The sequence below is a fragment of the Eretmochelys imbricata genome, chromosome 14 (genome assembly GCF_965152235.1).
Source record: "Eretmochelys imbricata isolate rEreImb1 chromosome 14, rEreImb1.hap1, whole genome shotgun sequence".
NCBI classification, from domain to species: Eukaryota; Metazoa; Chordata; order Testudines; family Cheloniidae; genus Eretmochelys; species Eretmochelys imbricata.
This window is the reverse complement of record NC_135585.1, coordinates 22,260,293-22,280,524: the sequence shown is the minus strand read 5'-3', so window position 1 is coordinate 22,280,524 and position 20,232 is coordinate 22,260,293. Positions and strand designations below refer to the sequence as shown.

General features: G+C 49.1%; 1 protein-coding gene across 1 annotated transcript in view; it reads right to left on the bottom strand.

The window, feature by feature from the left end:
* ARHGAP44 (Rho GTPase activating protein 44) overlaps nt 1-20,232 on the bottom strand; it is a 153,051-nt gene that overhangs the window by 56,314 nt on the left and 76,505 nt on the right. Inside the window, exon 2 of the mRNA XM_077834025.1 lies at nt 4,708-4,747. Coding sequence (XP_077690151.1) covers nt 4,708-4,747 — 40 coding nt within the window. The remainder of the gene's footprint in view (nt 1-4,707; nt 4,748-20,232) is intronic.

Below are 20,232 nucleotides of genomic sequence, written 5' to 3'. Positions count from 1 at the left end.
AAGTAAACAAGAACTTTTGAAAACTGAAGCTTGGTGGCTCTGGGAAAATGTGAAGTGGGGCAGAACGATCAAAATCTCAGAAAACAACATGGAAAAAGTAACTTTCTTCATCTCTTGGGCATTAGGGAAAGTGCTTCAACTCCAGAGACACCAGCAGGCCTACGGGATTTAAAGGAAAGAGTTCAATTTGAGCATCTGGGTGGAAGCAGAGGGTTGGGAGGATAGTTTGAGGATAGACTGCTCTACATAAGCCCATGGATCATCACTCTACAAACTGTTCATGGAAAATGCATTGCTGTGCAGCTATCGTAACCTTCATCCCGGCTCAATACAGAGATGGGGTCCTGGCTGGGGATGGTGCATGTGTGTTGGAAGGGAGGTTCCAGATATTATATTCAGGAGGTAGGTACGGTGCACATAAGTGCATGTTGGAAGGGAGGTACTAGATATTACATTAAGGAAGAAAGTGGATGCACTGTTCCTCATTCTCTCTTGGGATAGTCACCTAAGAAAATTAGATCTTTGGATAAACTGGAATGGAGGCTTTCATTATTTTCTCTGCAAAATTGCATGCCACTCTTGAAAGGTACAAAAATCCCCACCCCCTACCCTATTGAGGCCAAACTCTGCTCTCACCAGTGCCAGCATAAAGCCAGTTAACACCACAGACGTCTATGGACTTAATCCAACTTTATATTGGTGTAACTGAGAACAGAATTTGGTCTTTAAATGTCAGATTAGCCTGCAAGATTCCAAAAGATCTAACAGCCTCCAAAGAGGATCTGGACTCTGCCAAGAATTTCTCTATTTCTGGTTGTGATGAGAAACAATGTGCATGTGAAGCACGTTCATTTAGCATCCAGCTCCCTCTTCAGGTCTAGGAGTCCCTGCATGAACTTCAGTGTGACCTGGATCAGGGCCCTAGAGTCAATGTGAACTGGATGTATTGACACTGGCTGATGGTTGTAGGATGAGAGAGCTTCAGCTTTCTATGAGTAAAACGGGACCGTGTTCCATGGGCTGTATCTGCTGGCTGTAAACAGCTGCCTCCCCTCTCAGCAAACCTGAGGAACTGTTTACAATGAGAAGGGAGAACCATTTCCCTTTGCTCATAGCTCTCCCTTTTGATTTGGATTTGGTTCTAGGTGGCACAGGGAAGGCACACGGACTAAAATATAGAATTGGTCTAGTGGTTAGAGCACTAGCCCAGAACTTGGGTTCAATGCCTGGCTCTGCCACTGACTTCCTGCGTGACGTTGGGCAAGTCACTTAACCTGTCTGCGCCTCAGTTTCCCCATCTGAAAAATACGTTGAATAACACTTACTGGAATCCACCTCATAGACAGGTTCTGAGGCATGGAAAGATATTCTAAAAGTGCTTTGAGAGCCTGTGATAAATGTGGGAATTTTGGTAATATTTTTATGATTCCTGTGCATGCCTCAGTTTACCAGTGGGCTTTGTATTGCTGTGCACTGAGTGTAAAGGGAAGGGACAGGGTGTGGGATTCACACAGCTGCCTGGCTGGAAACCAGAGTCATTAACACATGGAGTAAAGGCTACACAAGTGCATGGAGGATCCAGAAGAGACAGTGGAGACCCCAGTGGCCAGGACATTCACACTTTGTGACTAACATCTGAGAAAAAGGAGCTTCCCCACATCCTCCCACCTTCCCTGCAGGGAAGTGGAGCAAAGGCCCCTAGCTGGAGAACAAGGGGAAAGGAGCGAGATGGCTAGCTCATCTCTCAGAGGGTATGGCTACACAGCACTTAAACACCCAGTGGGGCTGTAAAACTGCGGTATAGACATTCAGATTCAGGCTGGAGTCCAGGCTCTGGGATCCTCCCCCATCATGTGGTTCCAGAGTTCAGGGTACAGCCTGAGCCCAAATGTCTACACTGCAATTTTACAGCCTCGTAGCTGACCCAGGCTGGCCCGGGGGGCGGTGTTAATTGCTATGTAGACATACCCAGAGACATGGGACTCTTACCTGGGACAAAGAAAGGAAGGGAGATGGTTCCTACAGCAGCATGCCTATAGCTAGCGTGGACTGTGCCCTAACCTTTGCTGGTCTGTGCTAACCAAAGAACTCCCAGATTCTCTGACCCGGAGACTAATCACTACCTTGTTTTGAAAAGACTGCCTGGTGTCAGTGCAAATACCCCCTGAGAGCACTGCACTCCGACGAGATAAAGAACAAGGTCTGGTCTACACTACAGCCCTGTATCGGTATAAATACAGCGCTCACGGGTGTGAAAAATCCACCCCCCTGTGTGACATAGTTATACCAGCCTAACCCCTGTGTAGACAGCGGTATGTCTCCTGTTGACATAGCTATGGCCTCTCAGGGCGGGGGATTAACTACGCCGACGGGAGAGCTCTCTCCCATCGGCTTAGAGCGTTTCCATTAAAGCGCTACAGCAGCACAGCTGCACCGATCCAGCATTTTAAGTGTAGACGTGCCCCAAGCCTCCCACAGGAGTGTGGCCTGGCTGGACTCGCTGCAGGGAGCCATGGATACTGTCTGACAGGGAAGGCTGGCACCCGAAGACCCAGTTTTGGAGTGGTCCCGCCCTGTGGAACTGTGTGGCTCCTGGGGTCTGGCACACTAACAGGGTCACGCCCAAGAGACTGGCTCCGGACTGGGGCAGAGACCGGATCCTGTGGATCCGCGACAGATCCTAAAAGGAAATGGGCTATAAAAGGGTAAAGCATGTTGGATTTCTCCAAACCACTTGGAAACACTCCCAGGCAAAGGCCTCGGTTACTCCTTTAAGCTGACTCAGTCACATGCGTCTCCTGAGCAAAGAATGCCACGCACACAGCAGTGAATTTTGCAGGAAAGTTTCATGCCATAGATTTTTCCTTCACAGGACTCAGCAGAGGACAGAACTGTTGACATGCACAGGGCACTCGGAGCGTTGTTAAGCAATAGTCCCAAATGACACAGGTCAGTGCACCCGTGTACTAAGGGGCACACATGTTCTCTCACTTCCACCTTGCACTTTCCTACTTCTTCATCACCTGAAAAACTGAGATGGCTTGTGTGTGTAGCGATGTGATTAGAAGAGGAAGTGATGGCATCTCCAGGAACACTTGGAAAAACACTTTTAACCGTTTCTAAAGAAATTCCTGTGTAGACATTATCTGTTTCTTTTCCCTTTAACAACAGGAACATGTCTGTAGAAGTGGCATCATTGTTTCTCAAGAGTTTGACTTCTTCCTTGTGGAGATGTTTCTTGTCAGACAAAAGAGATCGGTGTATGAACACGGTACAAATGCTCAGAGAAGATTAGATAGATGCAATATAAAAGCCAGGGAATTTACTCCTGTGTTTGTAAACTCTTTGGGCCAGGAATCATCTCTCTTAGGTTTGTACAGCACCTAGCACAATGGGATTCCGACCTATGATGTGGGAGCCTCTCCGCCCCCCCCGCCCACACTACTGTAACATGAAAAGTAAACAGAATGACATGCTGCAAGCAGTAATATTGCTGTTGACACAAAAATAAAGCCTCAAGTTTCAGTGTGGTCTAAAGTTACCTCTGCTGGAATCCTCTCAAACCATCCCCATCCCGTAGCCACACGTCTGTGAGCCAGGCATACGCTTGCATACTCGTCGTCAATAGCCCAGTTAGTAGCACTGTCACTTTCATCAAGGCACATCCCATTGCAATGCGTTAGGATAGGTTTTATTCCCTCTGCTCTCATTAACCAGTCTTCAACAACAACCCACATACACAGAATGTGGAAGTGTGCAGAATGCACATCGAACAAAATTCTCCCAATGCAGGGAGTGGGGCTGGCATTTTATATTACTCTATTAACAGCACGTGAACAGCAGAGACATCTTATCGAGCCTTATGACCCCAGCATCAGTGCTAATGCCATGCAAGATGCTAGGTGGGATTTCCAAAAGTGCTCAAGCGTTGGCTTAACTTGGTTTCTATGCAAGTCAACAGCACCATTGACTCAAGTGGGAGCAGAGTTAGGTCAGCGGCGAACGCCTCTGAAAACTCTATTTCCTTTTAGAATGTGAAACGAAAATCCACATCACCAAACTGAGCGAAGCCCGCGAACCCACAACAGAACAACATGCAGCTGATTCAACCTGGTTTGTGCATAAAGGCAACAAATACAGCTGCAAACAGGGCAGGCAGGATTGGTTACTGTCATCTTGAAAAAAGTAAAGGAGGACTTGTGGCACCTTAGAGACTAACAAATTTATCTGAGCATAAGCTTTCTTGAGCTACAGCTCACTTCATCGGATGCTTCATCTTGAAGCTGACCTTTGAAGCAGTCCTTGATCTGATTGTACATGACCTGACTCCAACCTTGACAGCAAATGCTTTGTGCCTGTATAGGGAGACGAATGAGCAGTCTTCCAACCAGCGTGCATTGCAGAGAGATGCGCTTTACTCCAGCAGAGCTCCCCCTACAATCAGCTATGGAATGGGGAGTAAAATGAGCCCTCCCGCTTGCTAGTGATGGGTTTGTCCCAGAGAGACTATATAACCAGTACAAGGTCACACCTTAAATCTATTCAAGCTGTGGACTTAAATCCAGGCCTCCCAAGTCCTAGGCTAGTGCCCTAACCACCAGACAAGCCTGCCTCTCGGGGGGGGGGGGGGGGGGGCGGGGAATCTAGACCTCCTTAAGCAGGTCTCAGACTGTGGTTGCCAGCTGTCAGGAAAGAGAGTCAATTTACCTGCAAGAGATCTTCACTCAGGACTTCTGTTTTTTCAGCTCTACAAGGGGGAAAAAAAGTGTTAGTTGCGATGCAGACAAAAAAAAAAAAAAAAATTGATAACTAGCTACAAACCCAGGTGGCATCCCACCCAGAGACATCCACATGATGCATGCAGGGGTCAGGCTTTGGAGAGCACCCAGACACATGTGGAGCTGCCCTGTAACGATTTATGAATACCGTGAATTGGCCTGGTTATTGGGCTGTTCACTGTATATTGGGTTAAATCAACAAGGCTGTTGGGAAAAGAAGCAATGGGAAACAAGAGATTAAGATAAGCCACCCCACAGTAAAGTAGGATATGTCCGAACTGCCGTCATTCCATACAACCCGCCTCAGAAAAATCCTCCGTATCTTTTGGCCCAGAACAATCTCAACCCAAGATCTATTGACACAATGCAGCCAAGAGGATCTGAGCACCATCCTTGCCACGAGGCACTGGAGATGGAATAGCCATGTGCTTCGGATGGAAACCGATTTAATCAGCAGAGTAGCAATAAGATGGACACCTGAAGGCAAGCGAAAACAAGGCCGCCCGAAAACAACATGGAGGAGAGCTGTGGAAGCCGAGCTGAAAAACCTGGGGCACAGCTGGGGAACCACTGAAAGACTTTCCAGAAACAGAGAGGAGTGGAGGAGCTTCGTCGCTGCCCTAAACGCCAGAGGTGTAATGGGAACATGATGATGACCCCACAGTAAACACTTGAGGGCTGTTACAGGACAATGGCAGAGCCACTGGCTCTGAGGGCTCTGTCTTGACCTTCTGGACCAGTTTGGACAAGCAGGGCCAAAGCCTAGGAACTGACCAGGAGAAGGGATCTCTGACTGGACAAAACAAGGCTCTCTTTCCATGGGGGGTAGCTGTTGGAGAGCATTTTGGGAAAGAGTGACACAGGCACCTCCTATGGGGTCTGAAGTGGCTGGACCTGCGGGGATGGGAGGTGTATAGGTAAGAGAAACATGCATGGTGACTGCTTATTGTTTTAAGATCTTTGTCTCTAAATGCTCTATCAACACTGTGGTTCATGCAGGCTGTCCAGTCACTGTACTGACCATGGTCACAGATTCCTGAAGGGAAGGGCTGCACGTGCCTGAATGCAGGCAGACCCGCTGGGTAAGCCTGGCTGATCCACAGGGTCTGGTAGCCCAGGGTCTGGTCTGAGGGTGGGAGATATGCATGATTCCAGCCCAGAAGACAGAAAGGCCTGACATCTGAGGACGTGCACTGAGATACCAGAGGGTGACAGAGGAGCAGCTCACCCGATAACCATGACAAGTGCTACCCTGGAAACCACAGCTGAATCCCGTGTTTGGTGGGACACCCTAAGCAATGCAGCAGAGTAGCCAGCTGTGCTGTATAGAACAAGCCACTGATCCCTACCTGGGGAAATCCAGCCTGCTACCTACTGTGCGCAACAGTCCCAGTAACCCAGATTTATCACTTTTGCTTCCTTGTCTCCTGGGCCCCCCAAGAGGCTGCGGGCTGTATTTCTGCTGCACCGGAGTCCGACTAAGGCGAGTGATATCTGCACGTCTTTTTAGGGGAGGAAATGGGAAACACTTGAACACAACGCTCCAACCTCCCTTTCTTTACAGGCTGAGCTAAAACACAGCTCCGAACACACCAAAGAGCTTGAAGGAACTCTTGATGGGCCCATTCTGAGGTCACAGAATGGAGCCGAGCTGTCTTGGGAAGAATGATTCTGACTCATGGAGGCAGCAAAGCAGCTAGCTTGATCTCCAGAGTGTCATTGGCTCAGGCTAGAGGAAAGTGCCAAGCCCAGAGACACCTGATATTACCTTGACACTGTAAAGCTCCTTCCATGGGAGAACATCAAAGCCCTTTTAAAACCATTGATGATTAAGCCCCCTGGCAAAATAAAGTATTTCCCCATTTTGCAGATGGGGAAACTGAGGCACAGAGACTCATCCAAGGTCCCAAAGCAAGTTAGTTGCATAGCACAAGCTGGGTTGTGCCAGCATTATTCCCTTGCCCCTCAAAACAGCTCTTCCAAAACACCCACCTCCGTGCACTAATAGAGAAGGGTTGGCGGATATTCCCCTGCATGCTGATAAATACCAGGACTGCTGGAATTTATCTTCTACATTTGCTCGGAATCTGCATTCCCTTGGCCTACAGCACAGTTCTGTAAAAAACAAACGTGGTAAACCACAGCGGTGTGTGGTTTCTCGCTCAAACCTGCATAGGGAGCGCCCGGGAACCATGGCAGGGAAGAAGAATGCAGAATCCCTGGGCTGAAATCAGCCTTGCTAAACCCTATTTCCCTTTGCTATTGCTCATGGGTGGCCTGCAGGAAAGGAGTTGGTGAGCTTCCATCAGGCGTCCACATGCCATGATAGCAGTTTGCACTGTGGGGCATCTCAGCGGGAAGGACAAACATTGAGTCACCAGAGAGGACCCCGTAGACGGAGGCAGTTTGGAAGGGCAGCAGATGCCCTACCCATGCCATAGTAGTCTTGAGCTCAAACAGAGGGAGGCCAAAATTCAGCCACTTCACCATCACTAAGCTCAATATTCAAAAGAGAACAAGCCCCCCGTAGGCTGCTGGCCTGTCTCCCCTGCCCAGGCAGAGCTAGTGCCACATCAAGTCTGTGCAAGTCCTTCCTTCAGGACACAGCTTACTCTTCCAACACAACAAATCTACTCCCCCGACCACCGCAGGCTGCAGGGGCTCCTTCCCCTCCCCTCCTCCGGGGCCTGTCCCAGGAGCCAACGTCCTCCCTGCAACTCTTCCTTCAGCTCAGCCCATCAGGCCTTTGTAGAAATCACCTGACCTCTTCCCAGCTAGGTCTGATAATCCCCTACCAGGCCCAAACACTTCAACCCCAAATATGGAGATGAATTAAACCCAGAGCAGGTCAGTAAGACACACCAGCCGACACCTGGGAAAGAATTCTCTGTAGTAACTCAGAGCTCTTCCCAGCTAGTGTCCCATCTCCAGCCTTTAGGGATATTTACTGCTAGAAGTCACAGACTGGCTACATGCCATCGGAGGCAGTCTCATCATATCATCCCCTCCATAAACATATCCAGTTCAGTCCTGAAGCCAGTTTGGTTTTTTGCCCCCACTGCTCCCCTTGGGAGGCTATTCCAGAACTTCACTCCTCTGATGGTTACAAACCCTCGTCTAATTTCAAACCTAAACTTATTGGTGGCCAGTTTATATCCATTTGTTCTGGTGTCCACATTGGTGCTTACCTTAAATAACCCCCCTCCCACCCTGGTATTTATCCCTCTGATGTATTTAGAGAGAGCAATCCTATCTCCCCATAACCTTCATTTGGCTAGGCTAAACATGCCAAGCTCCTTGAGTCTCTTCTCATAAGGCAGGTTTTCCATTCCTTGGATCATCATAACAGCCCTTCTCTCAACCTGTTCCAGTTTGAATTAATCTTTCTTAAACATGGGAGACCAGAATTGCACACAGTATTCCAGATAAGGTCTCACCAGCGCCTTGTACAATGTTCATAACACTTCCTTATCTCTAGTGGAAAGATCTAGCATGATGCATCCTAGGACTACATTAGCCTTTTTCACGGCTGCATCACATTGGCAGCTCACAGTCATCCTGTAAATACAATACAGCCAGGTCTTTCTCCTGCTCTCTCGCTTCCAACTGATACATCCCCAGCTTACAGCACAAATTCTTCTTGTTGGTCCCTAAGTCCATGCATTAGCACTTTGCACTATTTAATTTCATCCCATTTCTATTACTCCAGTTTTCAAGGTCCTCCAAATCTTCTTGTATGACTGTCTGGTCCTCCTCCATGTCAGCAACGCCTCCTAACTGTGTCATCCGCAAGTTTTATTCGCACTCTCCCACTTTTTGTGCAAAGGTCATGAACGAAAACATTAAGATTGGTCTGCAAGCTTTATCAGTGATGATTTTATGTTTTCTTCCAGGTCATTGATAAAAATGTTAAAGACCACAGGGACTAGAAACACACCAGCTCAATGATTCCCCATTTACAATTATGGTTTGAGACCTATCAGCCAGTTTTTATTCTGTTTAATACGTGCCATTTTTATTTTATATCGTTCTAGTTTTGTAATCAGTGTTGTGTGGCACTAAGTCAAAGGCCGTACGTAAGCCCATTATACCAACTCTATTACCTTTAACCCACCAACCAAAACAGCGTTTACTCTTTTCTACTGTCCTTCTGCCTGTCTTAAGACAGTTTGCCGTGCGTTGCTTTCCCTTCAACTGCACAGAGCTAAGAGCTGGGTTTCATTGCAAGCCAGGGCTGTCTCTTATTAACCACTCCTTTAAGTACAAGAGAAGGCAATTTAACCCACCCCATGGCTTTAAACATTTACCCCTTCACATAACAGAAGAACCAGGGACAATTAATTTAATAGGCAGCAAGTTTAAAACAAACAAATGGAAATATTTCTTCACACAACGCACAATCAACCTGTGGAACTCGTAGCCAGGGGATGCTGTGAAGGCCAAAAGTATAACTGGGTTCAAAAATGAATTAGATATGTTGGAGAATAGGTTCATCAATAGCTATTAGCCAAGAAGGTTAGGGATGCACCCACATTCTCTCGGTGTTCCTAAGCCTCTGATTGCTGGAAGCAGAGACTGGAAAACAGGGGGTGGATCACTCGACAAGTTACCCTATTCTGTTCATTCCCTATGAGGCATCTGGCATTGGCCACTGAAGGTGGACAAGGATATTGGGCTAGATGGACCATTGGTCTGACCCAGTATGGCCATTCTTATGGCCCTCGTATCTGAATGAAGATCTTCTCAGAATATGAAACACCCCACATAAAGCTTATTTTAGTTAATTCAGGGTTCGGCAAATGTACTCATCAATGGGGTGAAAGAATTTGTGAGTGGGGCTTAGCTAGCAGAAGCAACGGGATTTAAGCTTTGTTGAAAAAAATATATATAAAAAAGGTCTGATTCTGATCTAGCTGCCACTGTTTTCACAGACTTCCCGATTCACACCAATGAAGGAAGATTCAGGTCCTAAGTGTGTAGTCCTCACAAGGAAACCCTTCCAAATGTGGCCCAGCGCAGTGCTGTTTTCCTGAGCCTGCAGACTGTCGGACATAAGAGATTTCAATGGTCTCCATTCATCTCAACAGCACGTTAGCGCTGAAAAGTCTGCCCCTTCACCTCAAGCTTTACCTCTCCCAACTGCTATATATCTGCTAAACCCACCCTTCGTCAGCTCTCCCCAAACCGTAGAACAGGGATTGGCAACCTTTGGCACGCGGCCTGTCAAGGAAATCCGCTGGCGGGCCGGGACCATTTTTACCTGCAGCATCCGCAGGTTTGGCCGATCGCAGCTCCCACTGGCCACGGTTTCCCATTCCATGCCAACGGGGCTGCGGGAAGCAGCATGTGCCGAGGGATGTGCTAGCCGCCACTCCCCACAGCCCCCATTGGCCTGGAATGGTGAGCCGCAGCCAGTGGGAGCTACAGTCAGCCGAACCTGCGGACGCTGCAGGTAAACAAACCGTCCCGGCCCACCAGCGGATTTCCCTGATGGGCTGCGTGCCAAAGATTGCAGATCCCTGCCCTAGAGCCATGTCATACTTTAGTGGCGGGAAGGTTAAATGCCCTGGTAACACACTGGACCAGAGTGGGAAAACTACGGCCCGCAGGCCACATCTGGCCCGCGGGACCCTCCTGCCCGGCCCCTGAGCTCCTGGCCCAGGAGGCGAGCCCTCGGCCCCTCCCCTACTGTTCCCCCGGCACAATGCTCTGGGCAACGGGGCTGCGAGCTCTTGCCAGGCAGTGCAGCTGCAGAGCTGCAGCCCGACCCGGTGCTCTGTGCTGCGCGGTGGCATGGCTGGCTCCAGCCGGGCAGCACGGCTGCCTGTCCTGGTTCTCCAGGCAGTGCCGCGGTAAGGGGGCAGGGGAGATTGGGGTGGTGGTTAGGGGGCAGGGGTGTGGATAGGGGTCGGGGCGGTCACATGGTGGGGAACAGGGGGGTTGAATGGGGGCAGGGGCCCGGGGGGGGGGCAGTCAAGAAGGAGGAGGGGGTTGCATGGGGCGGCGGGAGGCAGTCAGGGGCAGAGGGTCCAGGGGCAGTCAGGGGACAGGAAGAGTGGATGGGGGCCGGGCCACGCCTGGCTGTTTAGGGGAAGCACAGCCTCCCCTAACCGGCCCTCCATACAATTTTGAAAACCCGATGTGGCCCTCAGGCCAAAAACTTTGCCCACCCCTGCACTGGACGATTCGTCAAGGGCTGAATTAATTTATGGCTCCCTGAACAGTTTTCAAAGAAAAAAGAAACATTTGCCTCTGCAAGGACACTGCAGAACAACACGCAGCTGCCGCTCACACCAGCTGCTAAGTCAGCAGCTGGCTCCCAAGTTCTGAACACGAGCAGGACGGCTGATTCGCCAGGTATCCTCCGGGCTTTACTGCTACTGAGCCTTCTGACAAGTAAGTCACCACTGCATTTTCCGTCTTGTGGCACTGATTATGGGACTGGAACCTTTGAGACAATCTCCCAGCTCTAGGCTAACACGGTGCAGAGATCTGCAGGCTCCTAGCTCGGGATACTTATCCCTGGGCTTTATTACCAGCCAGTGAGGCATTCAGTGCTATGCAAGATGCAAATAAAAAGCGCCCCTGTCCTATAAAGCTTACAGGCTAAGGGACAGGCCTGGAGAGGTAAGCAGGACAGAGGAAACCCAGACTTCGATGCATTTATCCTCACCCATTCTCTCTGCCTTCCCAGCGATGATGTCAGGGTGACTCAGTGGGTTGGGGTTGATGCAGAAGTGTCTCTGCTGGTGGGACCTGAATGGGAAGGCTGGGGCGTGAACCTTTGGGGTGGGGAAGCGAAAGGAAACTTACGAGAGGCAGAAGAAAGCTGTGAAGCAGCAGCGCCTTTGCCACCATGTCCCAGTGTGCAACAAAACGAGACAGCGCTTCAAGCCGGGGGCCCACCCAGCCACCCACCTGCCACTCGCTAGAGAAGCACGCTGAGCTTTCTCAGAAATGGGGCCCTTTTGCTCGGCGGGTCGCCATGTGTCAGTTTGATTTTGCAAACACACCGTCCAGGACTTGGACGCCTCTGATGCTGCGTCTGATTCACAGAGCACAACCTGACAGCTCCAGACGAGCCCGCCATTACAGTCAGTGTGTCGGTGTTAGGAGAAGAGGCGAGGCCATCCAATGGTTTGGGTCATGCTAGCTGCAACTGGCGAAAAGGTTCCTTACCTTTGGGGACTGCAGATACCCTCAAAACCTCTAACCATGCTGTAAGTATCAGAGATATATTAATACCTTGGGAATGCATCTGTGTATGTTCCCCACCTGATATTCCGTATAGCAAAGAATGGAAAACGTATATAAAAGAGTGGACTATGCACTTAGCCTGAACCTGAAAAATGAAGCACTCCCCAGCTGGAACAAACAGTCAGCTACCACCCGGAACATAATCTTCTTCATTTGTTTGACAGTGCCCCAAACAGGTGCTTTACAGAACAAAGCAAAGCACACAGCCGCTAGCGGGAAGAGCTTACGCTTTAACTGCAGATGTGTTACAGTGGGTGGGGTGTAACAGACAATCGGTGGAATGTGGCAGGAGGAAGGACATTCAGAAAGACTGAGCTTATTCAGTCTTGGCAAGCGCACGTTCCATTCCACTGCATGCACATTAGAGACATGCGAGTACCTAAAGGGGGTGAATTATATTAGAATTGGAAAAGGTTCAGAAAAGGGCAACAAAAATTATTAGGGGTATGAAACGGCTGCCATATGAGGAAAGATTAATAAGACTGGGACTTTTCAGCTTGGAAAAGAGACGACAAAGGGGGGATATGATAGAGGTCTATAAAATCATGACTGGTGTGGTGAAAGTAAATAAGGAAGTGTTATTTAACTAGGGGTCACCAAATGACATTAATAGGCAGCAGGTTTAAAACAAACAAAAGAGTAATTTTTCACACAATGCAGTGTCAACCTATGGAAGTCCTTGCCAGAGGATGTTGTGAAGGCCAAGACTATAACAGGGTTCAAAAAAGAACTAGATGAGTTCATGGAAGATAGGTCTATCAATGGCTATTAGCCAGGATGAGCAAGGATGGTGTCCCTAGCCTCTGTTTGCCAGAAGCTGGGAATGGGTGACAGGGGATGGATCACTTGATGATTACCTGTTCTGTTCATTTCCTCTGGGGCACCTGGCAGTGGCCACTGTTGGAAGACAGGATGCTGGGCTAGATGGACCTTTGGTCTGAGCCAGTATGGCCACTGTAATGTTCTGATGTTAATAGAAGAGGCAGTGTGTCATAGTGGATAGAACACTGGGACTCTGGAGACCTGGGTCTATTCCTGGTTCTGCCACTGGCTTGCTGAGTGACCTTGGACAGGTCACTGCCCCTCCCTGTGCCTCAGTTTCCCCATCTGTAAAAATGGGAATAATGACACCAACCTTCTTTGTAAAACACTTTGGATGCTACAGATGAACCTCACAATAAAAGAGCTGGGATTACTGTTATCATCAGTGATGGGGTATCTGTGCTACCCTGGAGAGGTGCAGGGCTAATGTATTCTTGATCCCAGGCAAGGATCCTGCAGTTGGACCTGTGTGTGTGCACAGGGAGCCATCCACATGGATCCTGTTGCAGGACTGAGGCTCTAATCGCCTCCCCAACCAATGTGGTTTCATCATTGTGCTAGGGTCTGACCCCTGGGCTCGCTCTGAGGTTTGTGGGATCAGATTTTCCCCACTAAATTACCATCACCCATCGTGTTATTAATCCCACAGTTATAACCATTCAACCCCAGCGCAAAAGAAACATTTGGTTCACGAATCTGTAAATGACCCATGTATTTGTCTTATAAACAATGGATGAGAAAGGCCTGAAAAGTGCTCCCTCGATATAGGTATTTCCCTGGCTCCTTTTATATGTAAAGGAATGTTCGAAGAATCAGGTGATTTTGAAGAATGCTGCCTTTTTCAGGGAGGGGGGCTCTATTTCAGGAACCCCTTCCTCAAATGACCTCACACTTGGACCACTAATCTTACCCCACCTCTGTATGAGGCACAGCAAGTTTAAAGACGATCCAAACCAGCATGCAGTTTTGAGAGCACTTACAACAGTCATCTTTAAAACAGTAGGCGACTCCCAACTACAATACACAGAGCTCCAGGGTGCAGCGGGTCAGAAAACGGGGAAAAGAAAATGTGAGCAGAAGTTTTCTGATGAAAACGTGTCCCATCATCAGAAACGTTCTTCAGCCAGTTTTACTCCAGCCCCGGCTATTTCAAGAAGGCCTCTCTCTTTAGGAACATATGAAGCTGAAAGGGTAAACGGGCACAGCTCTGCCTCCCGCTGTGGGAGCTGGATAGCTGGGCAGGAAGGGATATGCGGTGGCTACACAGCTCGGCGTCCCTTCTGACAAACGAGCAGAGGAAGAGCAGGAGGCAGAGTCCAGGCGCCTGGTGAGTCATGCACAGTAACCTACTCAAGTCATACTTGAGTCCTTCCTTCACCTCCATCGTGTTATTGTCTTCAAACAATGAGCTACGTGCTCAGAGGCGCTTTCCCCACCGCAGCACGACAGCCAGTCATCAGGGGAAACTGCGATGTTAAAAGGCAAGTGAGCAAGGTGGGTTTAGGCACGATGGATACAGTAAATACAAACAACCATCCTGGCGCAGCACATCTGAGGCTCCCCATTTTAGAAGTAGGGAATCTCCCCTCCCCTGAGGGGATTTAATCTCTGTTTTACTGGTGGGGAAACTGAGGCACAGAAGTTAAGTGACCTACCAACCATCACACAGTGGGTCAGAGGCAAGGCTGGGAACAGAACCCAGGAGTCTATCTAACCAATAGATAAACACCCTCTTGCTTCTGAACATTAATCCTAGTAACCCACCGAGTGCTGTCCCTCAGAGGGCTGTTCTTTTTCAGGCATGGGGTGGAGACCCCCAGGGCTCATTCAGGGAATGCCACAGAGTCCTGAAGGTGCCACCTGATTGGCAAGGAAAGGGTTAATCCCTGTATTTGCTGCATGACAGGAAAGGTTTGATGGCACGTCTACACTACGGGTGCTGCAGCACCGTCATGACGCTGTGTGGTACAGACATCTCCCAGTGACGGAAGGGGCTTCTCCATCGATGGAGGTAATCCTCCTCCCCGAGCGGCAGGAGCGAGGTCAACATTCTTCCATCCACATAGCCGCGTCTGTGCTGGGGGTCAGGTTGGCTTACCCACAGTGCTGGGGGTTGGGAATTTTTCAAGCCCCTGAGCAAGGCAGCTCGGTCGAGCTAAATAGTAAGTGTAGACCTGGGCTAAGCGTGCTGCGGTAAGAGGGCTCCTCACGGCCACTCTGAGCCCAGACGTACAGAAACTGCTATAGGAGGACAGGTAACTAGGTTAATCTGCTTTTCCAGGCACGGCATAGACCCCCTACTCTCTGGCCCCCTCCCCTGCTTCCCACCCACACCAACCCTGGCGCCTTCTGACTGCGATGTTCCACGTGCAGCCACTGTTGGGCTTTGGGGGGGTGGCACGTCCACACTGTGTCAAACCCAGATCTATGGGAGCCAGGTTTGTGGACTTGGTGTTTCCAAGCCCATGCTTGAGCATCCGCACTGCATGGTAAATCTGGGCTTACGACTGCTGGGCCCGGGTCCCCCAGCTGTGCCAACACACCCACATTGCACTACGCAGACCTCCTGGCTCGGGCCTGCAGCATGACCTGCATCCATACGGCACAATGATAGAGCTGGACCAAAGTTGTAGCAGGACTCAAGCTCTGACCACACCCCTAGCAGGGTCCTAGGACCTGGGTCCTCAGTGCTCGCTGACTCGAGTCAGACTGATGTGTGTCTGGACAGACCGGGGCTTGGGCTCCAAACTGAGTCAGAGCCCAGCTTACTGTGCAGTGCAGATGGACCCTTAGGACAATAAGCTGGACTGCACACACTAGGCTTGCTGTGGTGTCACTCCTGTAGAGCATCCATGGGAGAGACACAAGTAAAGTCCTTGAGAGCAGCCTCTCCCCGGCCCCACTTGGAACTGAGGAAGGAATATTTGTTCTCCTAATAGGAAGTGAGGATTCTTGGTTCGGCGGTCTCAGCCCTGGCTGTCTTAGGTACTTGTATGGACCTCGCCTTGCTGTGGTACCTGAGGATCTCACAATTTTTAACGCTCCTGTGCAATATGGCAGGGCTATTGTGCCTCAGTTGTCCATCTGTCCAGTGGGGATAGACAGACTAAGCTATTTGGCCAAGGAACAGGGAATTGACCCTGCATTTCCCACATCCCAAGCTAGCACCTTAACCACTGGCAACCCTTTCCCCTGGCTGTGCCTACACTAATCTTTTTCAGGCCAAAGGTCAAAATTTGACCTACTTTCCATTTGTCCCTATATCTGCTTGCAAGGCCCATGTGATTCTTTCCACTTATTCATTTTATGACCATACGTTTCAATAATGCTGCTCTTTCTACCCCTTTCTAGCCCTGGGCCCAATCCAAACCCTATTGAGGCTGATGGAAAGGTTCACAGCGACTTCATTGGGCTTTGGACCGTGGTTTCTTACCAGAATTCATCAGTGACCTCGGAGAGTGGCACGCCAACGTGCCTGGAAGGAGCCTGCCCAGACAGCTGTGAGCCAAGGCACAAGAGAGACCCTCTGGTTAGAAACCGAATTGTGAGCACTTGTGGGGAGGGAAACAAGCGTTGCTAAGGGAACAGATTTTCATTTCAAACTCCTCCAGGTGGAGGTTTACAAATAAAGAGAGGATACAAATTTTTTACAGTATCTTGACGGTGCCCACTCTGCATCTGGATGTCACATCTGCACTGCACTTGCCACCCCTGGAAAACTAGCAGCCGGTGGAGATGTTAGCTGGCAACGGAAGGAAACAAAACTAGCCAATTCTTCCCCTTTCTCGCAGCACCATCCCCACAAGCAGAAAGCAGCGTGCTCTCTATTGATCTGCCTGTCTCTAGGTGCCTATATGACGCTCAGCGCTGGAGAATGCCAGCGCCTCTCCTCCCTGTGTGTGTTGGTAGGCAGCTAACAGCAGTCAGCGACAGGGCAGTATAACCCCTCATTGCGTTTGTAAGTCAATGGAACACAAAGGCAGTTGACATACACTCGGGAACGGCCAGCTGTGGTGAAAGGTGACTGTATAGCCTCTGAGAGTCCGGAACCAGGTCAGGTTCAGGAACAAACAGCAATCTGGACTTTCCCACTGAAAGGCAAGAGGACTAGTGATCCAAAGCTCCTTGGGTGTTTTTCAAAAACCTCACCCTTTGATGTTAAGATGATGTGATTCACAGGGCAGCATGGACTGTATGTCTGAGTCATACAGATCACTTAGCCTGGTGTTCGGACATGGAGCTGATAGAAGGACTGCCTGTTGGGGCAGATTTCCTCTTGCTTTTCCCTAATTAGGTGTGTTACACTGGTGGCGTTAAGCTGGAATTCAGGCAAGACACTGGAATTTAGTGGTTACATTTTGCACAAAATTCCCACTGTAGTTTCAATTCTTCAGCACCTGTCATAAACTGCTACCCAGCTTTTCTGGACTCTGTTAAACTACTGCTGTTTTGCACCCCAGAGGTAACTGGAGAAGCAATTCCTACATATAATTTGTACATCAGTTTATACAGTCATGTGGGCAAATGGCTCTCTCTAAAACGTAAGCCGGTGAAGTCAGTGGTTGTTGAATTTGGAGACATTAATGTAAATTCCAAATCAACTGAACTTCTACACCTTGCCGGGCTTGGAAGCTATTTGCACCACTAATGAACTATATTCTTTGCAGTTTTATCCATCTTGCATCATATTTTGGCTCTCTCCAGTTCCTTTACTGAGAGTTCCATCCTACTCAATAGGCTAATGCGGGACAGGATAATCTCAGAAGCAAGCAACTGACCTAATAAAACCCTTTGGAATTCAGTTCACACAAGGGCAAGAGCTGAGACGAGTTTGCTGTGCTCAGTTCTCATGTGCCCTGCTTCTCGGGCCAAACTAACCCCATGCATTTTGACCAGGCTGTTTGTCCCTGCCCAAGAGGGCCAGGAATCAACTCCACACTGACAGGTAACCCTTGTCTTCATAAAAAGGAAAAACACTAATTCGCTTTGAACTCTAACAGCATCCATCTCTGGATACGCCAGAGCACCCCAAACACTAATACATTCAGGCACACATCTCGCAGCAAGGTCGGCGTGTGTCCCTATTTTACAGACAGGGAAAGTGAGGCACGGAATTCAGTGATTAGTCTGGGCTGTGCAGGGAATCCAGGAGGGAACAGGGCACAGAGGCTGGGACTTCTAAAGAAGCCTTTAAAGAAGATACGCACTGCACTCCCATTGAAATTCAATGGGATTTGAGCAGCTGACTCCCTTAGGCTGCTTTGAATTCCCCACCCAGATTGGCTGATTCAAAGTCTCAGCCACAAGACGATCTTTCTACCTCTCCACCACCTTCAGGATCCCACATCAACAACAGGCAGTGTCTGCACCCTAAATGTTTGCAAGTAACTGCCTAGGTTCCCTCCTCCACTTCCCAGCCAGAGGGTGCTTTCAAGACGAATTCTACTCCTGCTGTGAAAAAGTTGCTCAGAGGGACTTCACGAGCTACGAGTGCAACAGGTTTCAGAGTAACAGCCGTGTTAGTCTGTATTCGCAAAAAGAAAAGGAGTACTTGTGGCACCTTAGAGACTAACCAATTTATTTGAGCATGAGCTTTCGTGAGCTACAGCTCACTTCATCGGATGCATACCGTGGAAACTGCAGCAGACATTATATACACACAGAGATCATGAAACAATACCTCCTCCCACCCCACTGTCCTGCTGGTAATAGCTTATCTAAAGTGATCATCAAGTTGGGCCATTTCCAGCACAAATCCAGGTTTTCTCACCCTCCACCCCCCCCCCCCCCCACACACAAACTCACTCTCCTGCTGGTAATAGCCCATCCAAAGTAACAACTCTCTTCACAATGTGCATGATAATCAAGGTGGGCCATTTCCAGCACAAATCCAGGCTTTCTCACCCGCCCCCCCCTTTTCCCGGGGACACACACACAAACTCACTCTCCTGCTGGCAATAGTTCATCCAAACTGAGCACTCTCCAGGTTTAAATCCAAGTTTAACCAGAACGTCTGGGGGGCGGGGGGTAGGAAAAAACAAGGGGAAATAGGCTACCTTGCATAATGACTTAGCCACTCCCAGTCTCTATTTAAGCCTAAATTAATAGTATCCAATTTGCAAATGAATTCCAATTCAGCAGTTTCTCGTTGGAGTCTGGATTTGAAGTTTTTTTGTTTTAAGATAGCGACCTTCATGTCTGTGATTGCGTGACCAGAGAGATTGAAGTGTTCTCCAACTGGTTTACGAATGTTATTATTCTTGACATCTGATTTGTGTCCATTTATTCTTTTACGTAGAGACTGTCCAGTTTGACCAATGTAAATGGCAGAGGGGCATTGCTGGCACATGATGGCATATATCACATTGGTGGATGTGCAGGTGAACGAGTCTCTGATAGTGTGACTGATGTTATTAGGCCCTGTGATGGTGTCCCCTGAATAGATATGTGGGCACAGTTGGCAATGGGCTTTGTTGCAAGGATAAGTTCCTGGGTTAGTGGTTCTGTTGTGTGGTATGTGGTTGTTGGTGAGTATTTGCTTCAGGTTGCGGGGCTGTCTGTAGGCAAGGACTGGCCTGTCTCCCAAGATTTGTGAGAGTGTTGGGTCATCCTTTAGGATAGGTTGTAGATCCTTAATAATGCGTTGGAGGGGTTTTAGTTGGGGGCTGAAGGTGACGGCTAGTGGTGTTCTGTTATTTTCTTTGTTAGGCCTGTCCTGTAGTAGGTGACTTCTGGGAACTCTTCTGGCTCTATTAATCTGTTTCTTCACTTCCGCAGGTGGGTATTGTAGTTGTAAGAAAGCTTGACGGAGATCCTGTAGGTGTTTGTCTCTGTCTGAGGGGTTGGAGCAAATGCGGTTGTATCGCAGAGCTTGGCTGTAGACGATGGATCGTGTGGTGTGGTCAGGGTGAAAGCTGGAGGCATGTAGGTAGGAATAGCGGTCAGTAGGTTTCCGGTATAGGGTGGTGTTTATGTGACCATTGTTTATTAGCACTGTAGTGTCCAGGAAGTGGATCTCTTGTGTGGACTGGACCAGGCTGAGGTTGATGGTGGGATGGAAGTTGTTGAAATCATGGTGGAATTCCTCAAGGGCTTCTTTTCCATGGGTCCAGATGATGAAGATGTCATCAATATAGCGCAAGTAGAGTACGGGCTTTAGGGGACGAGAACTGAGGAAGCGTTGTTCTAAATCAGCCATAAAAATGTTGGCATAATGTGGGGCCATGCGGGTACCCATAGCAGTGCCGCTGATCTGAAGGTATACATTGTCCCCAAATGTAAAAATAGTTATGGGTAAGGACAAAGTCACAAAGTTCAGCCACCAGGTTAGCCGTGACATTATCGGGGATAGTGTTCCTTACGGCTTGTAGTCCAT